We start from the raw sequence: 16,527 nt of genomic DNA, 5'->3' as shown, positions 1-16,527 counted from the left end.
CCTTGTCCCAGTGTAGGGTGGCATTACTGCTTCTGGTCCTCCAATCTGACCATCCCAGGTCCCCATACTGGGGAACTGGTGGCGGACAGGAAGGTCTGCAGGGAGCACATGGGTTAGGACATGGTACTAGGATGAGGGTGCTGAGAGCCATTTCCCAGTAAATGTGCTTGAAGCATTGGTGGGGCTGGACATTGGGTGCTGCCTGCAGGACCCCTTCCCTGTGGCCCTTTGTACATCCAAATTGTCCCTAGAGCCATGGTACTGGATGGCTCCATCAGCAGAGCAGTTTCGTGTGATGCAGCTACAGTATGGGGCAGTGGGGGATGTGTCTGGTGAATACCACTGGGCACACAGTCCTGCTTCTGTCCTACATCTGGACCCATTATCAGCACTGGAAGTTACTGGCCCACTGCAAACAGTTCATGAACACGGCACTACACCCAAAGATTGGATGTCAGGAAGAAATTCTTCCCCATGAGGGTGGTGAGACACTGGAACAGGTTGCCCAGGGAGGTGGTGTAAGCCTCACCCATGGAGGTTTTTAAGGCCAGGCTGGATGTGGCTGTGAGCAACCTGATCTAGTGTGAGGTGTCCCTGCCCATGGCAGGGGGCTTGGAGCTGGATGATCCTTGAGGTCCCTTCCAACCCTGACAATTCTATGATTCTGTGATTCTGTGCCGTAGAGCAGACGCAGGGAGACGAGTGGGAGGGTCCCAGCTTTTGGTTTGTGACATGCTCGGAGCCGCTCCCAAGTGGAGCTGGTGCATGTATAATTTATAGACTTGTTCTTTGTCCTTGTGCCTTGTCTCTGATCTCTTCAGTGGTGTGCTTTGGGTGCCTCCGTGGAGGCCCCGCTGAGCAGCAGCCACACGTCTGCTGCGTAGGCAGTGCAATGGCCTCGGATTGCTCTGTGTCAGCCATGGCTTGCTGAAGTCCCTGCTCTGTGCTCAAACTGTGCCAGAGGTGCTCCTGCCCTGTGCCCAGCTGTCTGAGCAGTTTCTGGCACTCTCTGCTCCATGTCTGTCAGTGCTTTTGTTAAGGAAGCCTCTGGAGCAGGCAGGCCACACATAGGCTGCCCTCAGGGGGCACTCAGCTCAGCTGTGGAGACCGGTCTGTCATGGTAATGTGCCAGCTGGACTCATCTGCCACCCAACATGTTGCCTTACCTGGCAGAGGGACAGCCAGAGATGCTGAAGCAGGAACTGGGTGGGGAGCACTGAGCTCCCAGTATCAGCTGGGGAGAGATGACCCTATGACTGTGGCAAGGCCTTGGCAAGTGGAGCATGGAATCACAGAATTGTTTTGGTTGGAAAGACCTTTAAGACTGTTGAGTCCAACACTGCCAGTTCTCCACTAAACCATGTCCCTCAACACCACATCTACACAGCTTCGAAACCCCTGCAAGGATGGGGACACCCACTGCCCTGACAGCCTGGTCCAGAGCTTGACAACCCTTTTGGGGAAGAAATTGTTCCTCGTGTCCAACCTAAACCTCCTCTGGTGCAATTTGAGGCAGTTTCCTCTTGTTCTGTCACTTGTTCCTGGGAAAAGAGACCGACGCTGACCTTGCTCCAACCTCCTTCCAGGTTGAGCCAGAAGGTATCCCCTCAGCCTCCTTTTCTCCAGGCTTGAACACCCCCAGTTCCCTCAGCTGCTCTTCACAGGACTGGTGCTCTAGCCCTTCACCAGCTTCATTGTCCTTGTTGGACTCCAGCACCTCAATGTCCTTCTTGCAGTGAGGGCTCCATAACTGAACCCAGTATTCAAGGTGGGGGCCCCACAGCCTCTTTTTGTCCCAGTAGGCTCTGGGATGCCATGTGGGTGCTGGCACAGCCCCTGCCCCACGTCAGGTGCCAGCTGGCAGGTGTGAACATGGGGCTGCAGCGAGCAAAGGGGCATGCAGTGCTGGCTCTGTCCCCAAACCAGCTCTCTCCTCAGCCTGTTGCTGCCCATACTAACAAGGTGCCCCATCCCTTCGCTGCATCTTGGTCGCGTCTTGCCTTACAAACATCTCCCAGTGTCTGGGCACAGCTCCAAGCTCAGGAAGAGAAGCGCCAGGCGGCTGGGTAGGGTGTGGAGCAGCATCCCGATGAACACAGGGGGCCTGGGCAGGGGCTGAAGGGCTGCAGGAGCTCCTGGCTCTGCTGGGCTCATCTGGGGAGGCACCAGCCATCGGCACACTTGGCACTTCGGAAGTTTGGTTACTACCAGCATGGGGTGACTCCAGGCCACTGTGCTGAGTCAGCAGCTTTGGTTCAGCAGGAAGAAGGCAAGACAATGCGAAGGGCTGGGGAGGCTGGAGGGGCAGGGGAGGCTGGTGGGGCCATGTGTCCATCTGCAATGAGAGCAGGGGGACTGCAGAGCAAGTGAAGATCCCATCTCAATGTCCCAAAGAGGATGCAAAGGCCCTGGCAGAGCAGTGGGCTGGGGTCTGGGGCAGGGGGCACAGGGATGTGGGATGCAGGACATGTCAAGAGGTGAGGGAGTGAGTCTGTGCCGTTGGGGAACCCACGCTGATCCACTCTGTGGCCATGCCACAGGTACCTCTGGGTGTTTGTAGAGCTTGAATGCTGGGAGATCAAACTGCCAAGTGAAGCTGTGCTGCTGCCCACTGGGGCTGGCATCTCAACCTCTCCTGCCCTGACCTGCCCTGGCCCTGCTTACTGATATGAGCCATTAGCCTCTTCTTTACCCAGGAGCATCCTGGGCCAGACTCCTGGTGTCCAGTGCTCCACAGCATCATGTGCCCAGGCAGTGTGATGGGCCAGGGCTGCAGCCGATGACCAGGGTGGGCAGAGGCAAAGCAAGGCAGGCATGGAGGCTTAGTGCAGGAGGGGGTATGGCCAGGTCTGGGCTGCAGAAGGAGGTTTATCCTGCATAGCCATGCACTAGTGACAACAGGGACAGGGGACAGTGGCAGGGACAGAACACTGTTGTGTGTGATCCCCTCTCTGCAAGAGCCCCTGCTCAAGGGCAGGGGAACCCTCCCACCCATGTCCTGCTCCTGAGCACGTGGTGTTGAGACACATCCCCAGACCTGAGCTGTGTCCTCAGTTCCACAGTGGTGGCCCTGTGGAGCTGTGCCATGTGGCCTGCGCACGAGGCAGGGCGGGCGAAAGCAGCATGCCCAGGGCTACACGATGGCAGAGTACAATGCCCCAGGGAGACCTCATTCTCCAGTGGTATCCCCACCACAGCATCCCTGAGCCACAGCCCACAGCAGGGCCAAGAGCAAGAGCTGGAAAGATACCAGCAGCTGCCTTTCTCCTTGGTGCAGAGCAGGGAACTATCTCTTGGTCTCACCAAAATCACCATCTCAGCTGCAGTGCCTGTTATCTCTCTCACATGGTTCTCATATGCCCAGAGAGGCTGAGTGTCCCTAAGCCATGGTTTCACACCCTGTCTGCAGAACTGGTCCTCACCTGTGGCCCAGCCAGCCCTGCTGCACCTCTGGTGGGTGTTATGGGCAGGATCAGTCCCCCATGCTCATTCTAACCATGCCATATGCATGTGTCCCCTGTGCCCAGTTTGGCCATGCTGCATGCATCACAAATCCCCTGTGACCAGTGTGCTTTACACAGAATGGGTGCCCTGTGCCTGCTATGGCCATGACCCGCACATGACAAGTCCATGTTCAGTGTGGCCTTGCCCTGTACTCAGTCCAGCTGTGCCCCACACATGATAAGTGCCCTATGCCCAGTCCAGCTGTGCATCATACCCAGCAGGTTTCTTATGCCCAGTCTGACCCTGTCCCACAGGGGCTGGGTCCCATGCCTATTCCAACCATGCCCCTCACAGGTTGGGTGCCCCACACCTTGTCCCACCCCACACAGAGTTGGTGACCCGTGTCCAGCTGGTGCCCCGTGTCTGTCCATCCCAGGCAGGAGCCCCTGGTGCCAAGCCCGGCTCTACCCCTTGCCCCCACGCTGCAGCTCCCTGTGTCTGCCCCACGCCTGCCCTTCTGCTGCCAGCGCCCCGCACACGAGGCACCAGCCCCAGCGAGCGGGAGCTATTTTTAACGGCCGCTTCTGCTTGATTTGAGCTGTGAACTCAAAACGTGTTTATGCTAAAGGGGTTTCTTTCTTCCCTCCTCGCTTTGTGCTGAGGAGGCAGCGCCGCAGATCAAAGCCTGTCTCTTCGCGTTTGCTGATGGCGGGGAGCGCGCAGGGGACAGCGGCTCCCCGGGCACCGCCACACGCGGGGGACGCTCCGTCCTCGGGGCTGACCCACCTCTCTCTCCTCCCGCAGGTTCCGGAGCCCAGGAATCATGGGCAGGCACGGCCGGCAGCCGGCACCGCGGGCAGCCCGCCGCTGGCAGCGCTGACAGCAGCGGGACGATGGGCTGCCGGCTCCGGCGGGCGGGCAGGGCGGCGAGCAGGGGCTGTAGGGCCGGGGCGGCGGGGCGACATGCCCGGTGAGCCCATCGCCCGCCTCCCGCCCAGTATCCCCTCTCGGCGGCGGCGGCGCGGGATGAGGCCACCCGCTGCCCCGGGGAGCTCCGGGGACGGCTGCAGCTCAGGGCTCCGGCCGCCGCTGCTCGGCCCCCCGCGCCCCGCCGCAGCGGCCCCGGGACTCTGAGCCATGGTCAGCCGGGAGCCCGTGCCCGGCCCGGCCGCGGGCAGCGAGGGCAGCCAGGAGAAAGCCATGACGGTGCGCTCGGTACTGCTCAACCGCGACTCGCCCGACATCGAGACCCGCCTCAAGCGCCGGCGCAACCGCACGCAGCAGGTCCGCTTTAAGGACCTGGTGGAGGGCGGCGTGGGGCGGGCGGCCAGCCCCTCCCCGGTCCCCAACACCCCCCGTGCCTCGCCGCCCCCCAGGGACGCCCCTGAGCCGGCGGCTCTTCGTGCCTCCCGCCGCAGCTGGCCCCAGGCGCAGCCGGGCTCGCTGACGCTGCCCATGCCCCGCAGGGCGTGCATGAGCACCGCCATCCAGACCTCCCCCAGCCTCCAGAAGCCCTTCCCGGCCTCCCAGCCCCGCAGCAAGAGCGTCTGCGATGTGACCGGGGACACGGTACTGCCCGCTGCTGCCACCGCCGGGAGTGCCCGGTGCCCAGGTGCCAGCCGGGCTGTGCCCCCGCGAGCGTCCAGCAGCCTCCCTACGCGCGATCATGCCACAGTCCTCACCCACCATGCCACAGTGTGTCGTGGCCCACCACCACCACCCAGGGATCCCTGTCCCCCCTATCCGGGTACGGCTGGATGCCCTGCTGCCCGGTCCACTTCCGCGGTGCAGAGCTGTGCCCCCGAGCCCTGCCCGCCACTCCCAGCCTGCACTCAGCTCCGTGGCAACCGTGGAGGCAGCCGCGGGACAGCCCCTCGCCCGGCCTCCGTGCCCTGCAGTCAGCCCTGGCCATCCACTGAGCCGCGGGGGCTCGGCCGGAGCGACTCGGAGCGGAGCTTACTCCGTGGGCACCCACCAGCCCAGCCCTCACTACGCTGCCAGCAGAGCACCCCTGCCACGGACACCCACGGCCTCTGCCAGCCAGCTCAGGGCAACCCCCTGCGGGACCCCCCGCCACCCCAGCACCAGCTCTGCCACACGCCATGGGGGGGGCCCTGCTGCACCTCACCAAACCCTGTCCTGCCCATGCCAAACTGGCATGGCCCTGCCACCTCAGCACCAGAGAAGTCACCAGCTGCACTCAGCCGTCCAGACCCCCACGGCATTTGCAGCCGGCTACACACCACCGAGCCGGGGCACAACCGGGCAGGACCAGATGGGCCCAGGGAGCTGCTGCACCCAACCCCACAGGGCCCCAGCATGGGCATGCAGCCAGCTGGGCAGGCACTGGAGGTCCCTCAACACGGGCAGACCTGCCTCACTGCTGAACAGTCAGAGACACTGCGCCACGTCCAGGACTTTTTGCAGCTGGTGGTGGTGACTAAGGGGCCGGTGGGACCACCAGCAGGGGACGAGGACACCCGGACATCTCAGGGAGAGGGCCCACGGGGGTCTGGGGAGCAGGGGGACCTGCAATCCCAGCTGCAGTCCCTGGAAGGGGTGCTGGAGACCAGCCAACAAACCATCCGGGTGCTGCTGGACGTCATCCAGGACCTGGAGAAGAAGGAGGCCCAGCGGGACGGGTGAGCAGGCAGCTGGGGGATGATGCCCCTGGCGGGGGGGATGGAACATGGATGGAGGATGGGGGTCTGTGCCAGAGATCTGGGTGCTGCTGCCTCCCAGATGTGTTTTCCTCTGAGAAGCTCAGAGCTGCCATCTGTGGCACTGTGTCTTGGTGTGATATGTTGCCCACCCTACCTTGTTCTGCTTGCAGTGCCCTCCCCATGCCCAGGGAAAGGGTGAAAAAAGGGAGTAGGGGGTGCAGGTCAGGGGGACAAAAGGAGCTGGGTCCCCAGCTGGGTGCTGGCACAGCTGACATGCTCATCAGTCACCAGGAGCTGAGTCTTGGGATGTCATGTCCTGAGTGCAGGTCCAGCCCAGCCATGGCAGATGGCCCAGGGACAACCTCCTCATTTCTCATGCCTGCTTTCAAACCCATCCTTAGGATTACCTAAGGTGGCTGGTGCCCAGGTGACTGAGGTGTCTGCATCCTTGGGAGGTGCCCACAAACCCTTGCTCCCCTATCCAGGTCCTGCTCCACGGGTGGCAGGGCAGAGCATCCCCTGGGCCAATTTTTCTTGGCCCCCTAGGCAGATCTGCCAAGGTGTTAGAGGTTCATCTGTAATGGCCCAGAGCTGAGACCATCCACATTCATCTCAAGGGCCACCAGCCTCCCAGGAAATGTGAGGAGCTGCTCTCCCTGTGCCAGCCCTGGCACCCTCCTGTAAGACCCTTATGTGTAGCCTGTTTGCCACTTGCCCTGCATCCCTGGCACAGCCCTCTCACCCCTCACCGTGCAGCCCCATCACAGCCCTCACCTGTCAGAGTTGCATGAGGGTCTGCTGCTCCAGGGCTGGAGGGGAAAGGCCAAGGAGTGACTGTGCCTGCAGTGCTGCTCTCTGGGGTGCCCACAACTAAGCAGCCATGCTGTGACCATGCCAGTCCTCATTCTTGCTGGGCACAGGTGAGGGCACATGCAGAGCAATGCCTGGTGAGAGGGCAGGTTTGCTCCCATGGTCAGAGCTGAGCTTGTCTGCTTAGGAAGCTGATTTAGCTTCACTGTGGGCAGCTTAATGAAGACTTCACTCCATCTACTGTTGCAGTCAAATGAGCAAACAAGATGCCCAGGGACAAAAGGAGTGGAATAGGAAACCACATCAAAAATCATCCCAGGGCCCTTACACTGAGGAACAGAGTGGCCTCGTTTGCCAAGGGCCAACATCCTGAAGGCGTGGTGGCCTGAGCACCTGCCCTGCTCCACAGCAGTACCACCAGCCCTGGTGTCCAGAGGGGCCACAAGGATGATCAGAGGGCTGGAGCACCATTCCTATAAGGACAGGCTGAGAGAGTTGGGGCTATACAGTCTGGAGAAGAGAAGGCTCAAAGGAGACCTTCTTGTGGCCTTCCAGTATCTGAAGGGGGCTACAAGAAAGCTGGGGAGGGACTTCTTAGGGCGTCAGGCAATGATAGGACTGGGGGGAATGGGACAAAACTAGAAATGGGTAGATTCAGGTTGGATATTAGGAAGAAATTCTTCCCCATGACGGTGGTGAGACACTGGCACAGGTTGCGCAGGGAGATGGTGGAAGCCTCATCCCTGGAAGTTTTCAAAGCCAGGCTGGATGTGGCTGTGAGCAACCTGATCGAGTGTGAGGTGTCTCTGCCCATGGCAGGGGGGTTGGAACTGGATAATCCTTGAGGTCCTTTCCAACCCTGACAATTCTATGATTCTATGTCATGTGTCCTCGCAGGGTCCAGGTGTCCACCACCAGCACCACCTCACACCTGGGATGAGCTCTCACCCCAGCACAGAGGCACAAGTTGTTCCATGCTGGATCCCCTCACACACACACCCCCACTCACACACATCTGTGTGCTTTATGTCTATATAAAAGGCATCATGATCTCATTTATGTGCCAACAGTATAATCCCAATTGTAAGTCAGAATTTGGTGCATTAAAAGACCTACTTTCTGAGGGCTGAGAACAATCATGATCAAGGTCAAGTAACAGGAGGAAGATTTCAGCAGCAAAATGTGACTGTTATGTGGGACATGGGGATGTCCTCGCAGCTGCCCCCAAAAGCCACCACCTGGTCTGCTTGAGTGGGAGTTGGAGATGTTGAGGTGGCTTCCAAGGGTGGCCAAAAGCTTTGCTCAAGGCCCTTTTCTTTCACCCTTTAAGGCAACCAGAGCCAGGGCACCAGTGGAGAGCATCCACCAGCAGTGCCAGGGGTCTGCAAGCAGCTTCCTGGTACAAGCCTGGCACCCTGGGAGCTTGGGGGACTGCAAATCCAAAGGCACATGAGCTTGGTTCAGAGAAGCTACTCAGCAAGGATAGACATTGGGGACCGTTTTCTAGGGAGGCGGTGGCTCCCCTTCAGCAGCTGAAACTGGAGTTAGTGGTGACATGTGGAGGCTGCCAAGCTCAGGGGAGCACCAGGCTGGTACTGTGCCCAGGCCCATTCACTGCTGGTCCCTGGCACCCCGTGGCTGCCCATCCCCTGGGGCACTAGGATGCTGCAGCCATGGACACCCTATACTCACAGGACATCAACAACTGTGATGTGCTGCTGGCAGGCAGCAGGCACACCAGGGACACGAGACTCTCAGGCTGTGTGGTGGGACCAGAGCTCAGAGCCAGTCCTGGGGAGCAGTCACCCCAGAGAGCTCTCGGCAGAAGGTGGCAGGGCAAGCATCTGGCACTGGCAGCATGGTATGTGCCCCCTGCACACTGCAGCTGGCCTGGGCATGCACCAGCAGCAGAAATACTCAGGGTTTCTGCAGAGACCTTCCACAGAGAGTGGGGAGGAGACTGCACTTTGGCTCTCACCAGAGTCCAGGGCAGCTTCCTGCAGGAGGAATAGGATGCTCTTGTGCCAAAGCATCAAAAAGAGATAAATCCCAAGTTTGGCATAGACTGATCATTAGTCTGGAGCGTCTCCTTGTGCCCATCTGTCTTGCCACCTCACGCTGCCCACGGTCCTGCTCCCTCTGTGGCACCATGTGTGAGGAAATGCACCACGACCTGGGGTGGCTGTGGGCATGGAGTATTGCTCTGGGGTGGAGATGAAAGGAGGCAGACACAGCACAAAGGATTTGGGCTTCTGCCTTGCCTGTCACTGGTTTGCAGGAATTTCCTCTGTTTGAGGAATCTGCAGAATTAAGAGGCACCACGCTTGGCCTGGCATCAACAGGCATTATAGGGGAGGAGAGGAGCTGGGACCAGGGAAGAGATGGGATGGAAGTGAAGGAGGAGAGGAGCTGGATCCCAAGAAAGAGAGGATTGGATGGCAGGAAGGAGAGGAGATGGGTCCCAAGAAGGAAAGTCCCAGTTCCTGTCTCCTGGAGGATGAGCTCAAGTGGCATTTGAGGGGCACAGGAGGAGCTGCTGGGGCACAGGCAGCCCTAAGCTGGGTCTCCAGGCTCACAGCACAGCCCCAAGCCAGGTCTCCAGGCTCACAGCACTTCTCTGCCACAGGAGACACTCGTACCGGACTGGGCAAGACATCGCCAACTGCGGGACCTGCCGGGACTGTGCCTGCATCATCTACAGGTAGGAGCCAGCCCTGGCACTGGCACATTTCCAGCATGGTGTTACTTGGCCTGAATCTGGTCCCTTTATCTAGGCAAGGAGCAGCTCCAGCTCCCAGGAGGTGGTTTTCATGGACATGTAACCTGGCTGCAGCTGGAGGGAATGCTGCTCCAGCTTGATGACAGAGCATTTATCTTCTCTAAAAACTGTATGTTGGGGAAAGCCTAACTGGTGGCTGCTGGGTGTTTCTGTTTGTTCACTCCAAGTCCAGGCTTGTTGTCCCTATGCCAGCTTTGTACTGATGCTGCCAATGGGTTGCTGGGCACACAGGGGTTTCCTGCCCCTTGCCAGGCTCTGGCACCGTGGGGCCTTGGTTCTGATTCCCTAGTGTCAGCTGCAGATGAGGGCGTGGAACCCCTTTGCTGTGCTGCCTTCTCACCTCAGAGCCCACTGGATCTTCAGAGAGAGGTGGCTCTTGGCCTCCCAGTGCAGGCAGGAACACCTGATGCTTCTGCCCCCTTGCTCCCCACTTATCTAAACGAGCAGGTCCCCTGCTGTGGCTCACTGGGGCTGTCAGTGCTAACTGGGTCTGATGAGTCCACCTCCAGTGGCACTGCAGTGGGGAAAGATGCCACATGTCCGGGAGGTAGCTCCCAGTAAACACCAGGGACTTGCACTGGGCTCTGGTGCTGTCCACAAGATAGGAAGCAGCTCCAGTGGGACATGGGGAGCAGGGGTAGCACAGGATGCCAGGACTGGAACAGAGCTCCTGGCACCAGCCTCAGGGATGGCCCACAGCAGGGAACAGAGCTGCCTGAGTCCCAGGGCCATGCACAGGGTGTCCCTGAGCCCTTCCACTGTGCCTGAGCTGCAGAGTCACAGTCCCCACTATGGGGCTGGCTGGCTGCTGCTGCTCACCCATTCTCCTAGAAATAGCTGAGGACAATCGGTGTCCTCACAGGGAGAGGTGACAGGAGGTGACAGGAAGTGTCAGCATGATGAATGGAGACTCACAAGGAGATCCCCGTGTGCAGGGCAGCTGTGCTGTGTGCATGGCCCTGGCACACATGGCAGCAGCTCCCTGACCCAATGGGATGTGTGGTCCTGGCACACACACACAGAGCACCTCACTGATCCAATGGGATGTGTGGTTCTGGCACACACACACAGCATCTCACTCATCCAATGGGACATGGCTGGTGTGAGGAGATGGATTGCTTTCCACATGAGGAAGCATCACAGCACATGGCTGTGTGCTGAGCAGTGCTGCAGGGTCACCCAAGGGCTCTGGCACTTGCAGGAAATTCGAGGTCTGGGAACAGTTCCCCCCTTACCTCCCCAGACCCACAGCACACTGATTGCTCACCTCACCAGGGGTGTGACAACAGCAGCACAGCCCCTGCACGTTTTGTGCCACTGCTGTGGGGTCCGAAGGGATGCACAGCCCCTCCCTGGGGTCTCATTGTTAACTGGGATCCAACAGACTCTCATCTCATCCCCCCACATCAGCTAGTTCCCAGTCATGGGCAAAGTCTTGAGCTGTTGCTTTGGCTGGGAGGGACCCTGCAATCCTGGGGGAACAAAACAGCACCGCTAGAAGCTGTGTCCTGCTTGGGAGAGCACTTCACAGTCTTGCAGTGAAGAAATGTCAGCAGGGGACTCAAGCTGCTTGTGGCTGGTGACAACAGGGTACCCAGCAAGTCCACAGCCTTTGTGCTTACCTTGTTGAGGATGCTCTGGAGATATGAGGGGTCTGAGCTCCCTGAGGATGTGTTCTGGGGATACCAGGGAAGGGGGCAAACTCCCTGGGGATGTGCCCTGGGGATATACAGGAGACTGAAGCTCCCTGGGGATGTGGAGGGAGCTGAGCTGCCCAGGACCTTGTTGTGGGGCACAGAGGTGGAGGCAGGCAGCAGGGCACAGAGCTGTGGCATGCAGAGTGCTGCAGTGGGCAATGCCCTCTAACACCGACCCCTTTGCCCGCTCTCCGCAGCGTGGAGCACGACTTCCGGCAGCAGGAGGGACGCTTCCAGCAGGTGCTGAGCCATATCGAGGGCGAGACGACCACAGGCTCCCCAGCAGCGGTGGCAGTGGCAGTGCCAGGAGCCACCTCGTCACCCAGGCAGGAGCCATCGCCGGTGGCGAAGCTGCCAGCAAAGCTGGACGCCAAGAAATCCAGACGCAAATGCTTCTGGTTCCTGTGAGCCAGCAGGCCGGGAGCACGGGGGCACCGTCCCAGCACTGACCCTCTGCCCACGTCTCCTTCCTCCTCTCCCTCCCTCTGACGGTAGGGTTTGGGTAGCACCAGCTTTTCTACTTTGGACCGTTCAGTTTGAGGTACCACAGCCCTGCGTACCCCCAGCGAGGGCAGCGACGGCTGTACTCACTCAGAATTCAATAAATTCCACTGAGACAATATTTTTCTTACATCCTCTCCCACCTGTGCACTTCTGTTCCACATGAGGGTGAGGATGAGGAGGGGGCCAGCGGCTGTTTCCCTGCTCACCCAGTCCCAGGCACCTACAGGCCCTCAGTGAGAGTAGCCTTGAGCCCTCCTCTGCCTCGGGGCTCCCCGAGGGCTGGCTGCAGCTTCAGTGCTCCCAGGCTGCAATCAGTGCCCATCACTGCGTGGGCTGCTCACCTGTCCCTCCAGTAGTACCCAGGTTAACCAGGAGCACTGAGGATTCCTCCTGCAGCCCTGGTCAGAGATGGTGGAAAATGTGGGACCATGGCCATGAGACATGTCCCCAAAACCTCTTGGCTGGGTGGGGGTCCTGAGGGACATAATTCACCTGCCAGCAGGCATCTCAGGGGATGGAGGGGCAGGAGCTGAACCTCACAGAGGCTCCCTGTGCCCAGGACTGCTCAGGGCTGTGGGGACTGGAAATTCCCTCCCTACTTTGGGACCTCTCTGGCTGCAGGACACTGGATAATTACAGGGAGAAAAGGGTTAGCAGCTCAAATATGCCAGCCTCTGCCAGGCTGCCCACCAGAGGAAAAACTCAGAGTTGCTCTAATGGGGGTCCAAAGCAGCCAGTGGCAGCAGTGGGCAGCAGGGGTACACAGAGAGTGGCGCAGTGAGTGGTCCACACATCCCCCCTGGGATGCGCCATGCCCTGAGCAGCCTCTGCCACCACGGAATCATAGAATCATTTTGACTCGAAAAGACCATTTTTAAGATCATGGGATCCAACCCTTATACCCAGCACTGCCACTCAACCATGTCCCTCAAAACAGAAGAGACCAACTTCCACCTGGCTCCAACCTCCTTTCAGGGAGCTTAGAGAGCCAGAAGGTCTCCCCTCAGCCTCCTTTTCTCCAAGCTGAACAACCCCAGTTCCCTCAGCTGCTCCTCACAGGACTGGTGCTCTAGACCCTTCAGCAGCTTTGCTGCCCTTTTTTGGGCATGCTCCAGCATTTCTATGTCCCTCTTGGAGTGAGAAGCCCAAAGATGAACCCAGCAGACCTTCATGGCAGCAGAGTTGCTGGAGCAGCCTGGGCTGAGTTGCTCAGACCCCAGACTGAATGCAGAGGATGCAGCTGCAGCATGTAAATGAGAAATGGCACCAGAGAAGCTGCCAGACATGGTTTCTGGAGCCCAGCAGAGCCAGTGTGTGGGAGGAGCAGTAGGTGGGTGGGAGTGAGGCACAGCCAAAGGACCTCTCCCCTTCACCCACACCACACACGAGTCCACACCACAGCACCCAGCATCTCTTCACCCAGCCCAGCAGAGCCCAGCAGCTCTTTCTGCTCCTGCTTCCTCTGGCACTGAGTCACACAGCCTGGGAAGAAAGGCTAAGAGGGAGATGACACCAAACACAACCTTGTGTGCATCTCCTGCCTGAGTCACACGTGAGTCATGCTCAGTGCTGAGCTCCGGTGCTGAGCTCCAGCACAGCCCCAGTGGCACATCCAGGGGCACGTCTGGCGAAGCAGCACTTCCCAGCCATGGGGCCACTTGTGCCTGGGCACGTGCCAGGGACTGCCCTTGCCATCAGCTTGGCCAGGAAAGGCCACCCCAGAACGGCAGAGCTGCTCTTGGGAAGTGTCACCATGGGGCCACACCAGCCAAGGGTCAGGGGACAGATGGCTGAGCCAGGAGCTGGAGGGGAGACCCCACAGGCATATGGGAAGGGGACTGACCCCCACCTGACTCCAACCTCCTTTCAGAGACCTGTAGAGAGCCAGAAGGCCTCCTCTCAGCCTTCTTTTCTCCAGGCCTAAACAACCCAAATTCCCTGAGGAACTGGGATGAAAAAGGCAATAAAGAGGAAATTTCCAGGCATAACAAAATCCAGCCCTCCTCTTGCCTTTCCCTTGGGCTTGATGTGTCAGCTCCAGGACAGGGTCACCATGGAACAGGAGCAGATGCTGAGGTGGCTGTGGCTGATGATGAGCACACTCCAGAGAAGGGCTGGGGGTGATGTGACCCTAACCCAGCTCAGAGGAGTTGAAGACCCCAAACTCATCTTCAGCGATGGAGGGCAGGTACTTCAGGGCTGCTTCCTGGAAAGAGATGAGAGCTGCCTGTGCCAACCCTGGTTTGCCATCTGCCCGTGGGGCAGGACAGACAGACAGACAGGCAGATGCCACATGGGCAGCAAGGTGACCTTCCAGCACTGAGTTTCCAGTGAGCTCCAGCACCCTGTGCTGGACCACGTTCTGTTTTTTCCTGGAGAACCAAGTGATGCTCCAGCATCTTCCTCCTCTGAGTTTGCAAATCCTGTGATCAAGTTATCTTCTCCACCTTACCCAAATAGTGCTAATTCCTACAAAACACACCAAGCCCTGGGGCATTCCTGCAGTTCTTGTGAGCCCTCCTCTGATGCTCAGGAGAACCCTTCTCCAGCCTCAGGTACCTATTCCAGCTGCAGGCAGCAAGGCTGGGCACAGCACCCACCAACAGCCACTTCAGCATCGTGTGCCCCTCCAGAGGTTTCTGTTTAACATCTCTCTGCATAAAAATCCTGAGACAGATCTTTGCTCAGTCACTGTTGGCTGCTCCCTGCCAGCAGCTCCCAGCTCTGCTCCCAGCCCTGTCCCCAACCCCTGCACCAGCCACCACCACAAGTCGGCCAACTTGCAAACATCCAGAGAGGTCTGGGCCAAGAGCTGATCTCCTGGGACCCAAAAGAAATGCCCACCCCAGCATGACAGACCTCCTTTTTTGTTTTTCTTTTGGAGCTGAGATGTGTATTAAGGAGATTAAAAGTGATTTTAATAAACCTCCACAATGCTGATTTTTAAATCAGAGTCTGTATCGAGTCAGTTGTTGCTGACGCCTATTATGGCAGTTATCTTAGTCTGCCACATTTGGAACTTCAATGAAAGAACAGCTAAATGTGATTTTTCTGTTATTAACCCCTGTGCTCAGTAGAGCTGGGCTGATGAATGTTAATTACACTCCACCCTCTAACTGGGGTTTGTGTTTCCCCCTCTCCAGGGCTGAGCTGGGATCGATGGTCAGGCTCTTTGGTCTGCAGTTAGCAGGGTCGTCTGGGTCACTGAAAAATCAGCTCACATAGAATTTTTCCCATCCCTCCAGGATTTTTTCCAGTGTTACAAAACTTTTTTAAACACTGGCATGCTGGTGGATGAGAAGTTCAACATGAACAGCCAGTGTGCACTTGCAGCCCAGAAAGCTAACCAGATTCTGGGCTGCATCAAGAGAAGTGTGGCCAGCAGGTCAAGGAAGGTGATTCTGCCCCTCTAGTCCACTCTGGTGAGACCCCATCTGGAGCACTGTGTCCAGTTTTGGAGCCTTTATTACAAGAAGGGTCTGGAGGTGCTAGAACATGTCCAGAGAAGGGCCATGAGAATGATCAGAGGGCTGGAGCTCCTCTCTTATGGAGACAGACTGAAAGAGTTGGGGTTGTTCAGTCTGGAGAAGAGAAGGCTCTGAGGAGACCTTCTTGTGGCCTTCCAGTATCTGAAGGGGGCTACAAGAAAGCTGGGGAGGGACTTTTTAGGATGTCAGGGAGGGATAGGACTGGGGGGAATGGAGCAAAGCTAGAAATGGGGAGATTCAGATTGGGTGTTAGGAAGAAGTTCTTCCCCATGAGAGTGGTGAGACACTGGAACAGGATGCCAAGGGAGGTGCTGGAAGCCTCATCCCTGGAGGTTTTTAAGGCCAGGCTGGATGTAGCTCTGGGCAACCTGATGTAGTGTGAGGTGTCCCTGTCCATGGCAGGGGGGTTGGAACTGGATGATCCTCAAGGTCCCTTCCAACCCTAACGATTCTATGATTCTATGATCTACCTCTCAGGAAAGATTTCCTCTAGAAAATCCTCCAGCTTGGGCTTTTAGCCTCTCCTTTGGGCTCTGACCCTGACACTGACACACCAGCAGCTGGAGGACCTCAATACCAGCTACCAGTAAAGGACACAACCATGTCACCCTCATGGCAGCCAAAAATCAAACAGAGGAACCAGCAAGGACAAAGCAGCAAGCAGGAACCATATCACCACACTGTCACCAAGTCCCAGTCCCCTCCCCAAGACAACAGAGCCACATGGGGACCAAGACAACATCGAGGGGATTCATGGTTCCCATAGTAGGGTATGGTAGAGGTCCCAGTCAGGGCACAGGAAGCTGCAGGGGCTCCACCTGCCCTTGTGTGGTGCTTGGGGTGCTGAGGTGGAACATGGCTGGAGATGTGACACAGCAGAGTGAGGGCTGGGGCACGTTCCTGCAGGAACATTTTGGGCACAGAGCTTCTCAGCCAGTGCCAGGATCCAGCCCCTTCATAGCCTACCATCTTCCACAGCTCCTGCTCAAACCAGGAGCCCTTCTCCACACAGCAGCCACAGGGCTGCTGAAGGGGCTGAGGAAGTGGTGCTCCTGCCCTGTACCAACCAGCCCCAGCGTGACCATCTCAGAGCAGCCCAGGGTCCTGGCACAAGCTGCAGGAGCTGCTCACCCGACTCCAGC

At 58.3% G+C, this 16,527-nt stretch overlaps 1 protein-coding gene across 1 annotated transcript; it reads left to right on the top strand.

Moving 5' to 3' along the window:
- The first annotated feature begins 4,581 nt into the window (after nucleotides 1-4,581).
- On the top strand, nucleotides 4,582-11,801 carry LOC128974933 (INSYN2B protein-like). The gene is made up of 3 exons (XM_054391697.1): nucleotides 4,582-6,086; nucleotides 9,544-9,618; nucleotides 11,591-11,801. Exons 1-3 carry the CDS (start codon nucleotides 4,582-4,584, stop codon nucleotides 11,799-11,801), a joined length of 1,791 nt encoding a protein of 596 aa, XP_054247672.1.
- Nucleotides 11,802-16,527: the final 4,726 nt, after the last annotated feature.

This window comes from Indicator indicator, chromosome 23 (genome assembly GCF_027791375.1).
Source record: "Indicator indicator isolate 239-I01 chromosome 23, UM_Iind_1.1, whole genome shotgun sequence".
Lineage (NCBI taxonomy): Eukaryota > Metazoa > Chordata > Aves > Piciformes > Indicatoridae > Indicator > Indicator indicator.
Note: the sequence above shows the minus strand (reverse complement) of the source record. Positions and strands in the feature narration are given on the sequence as shown.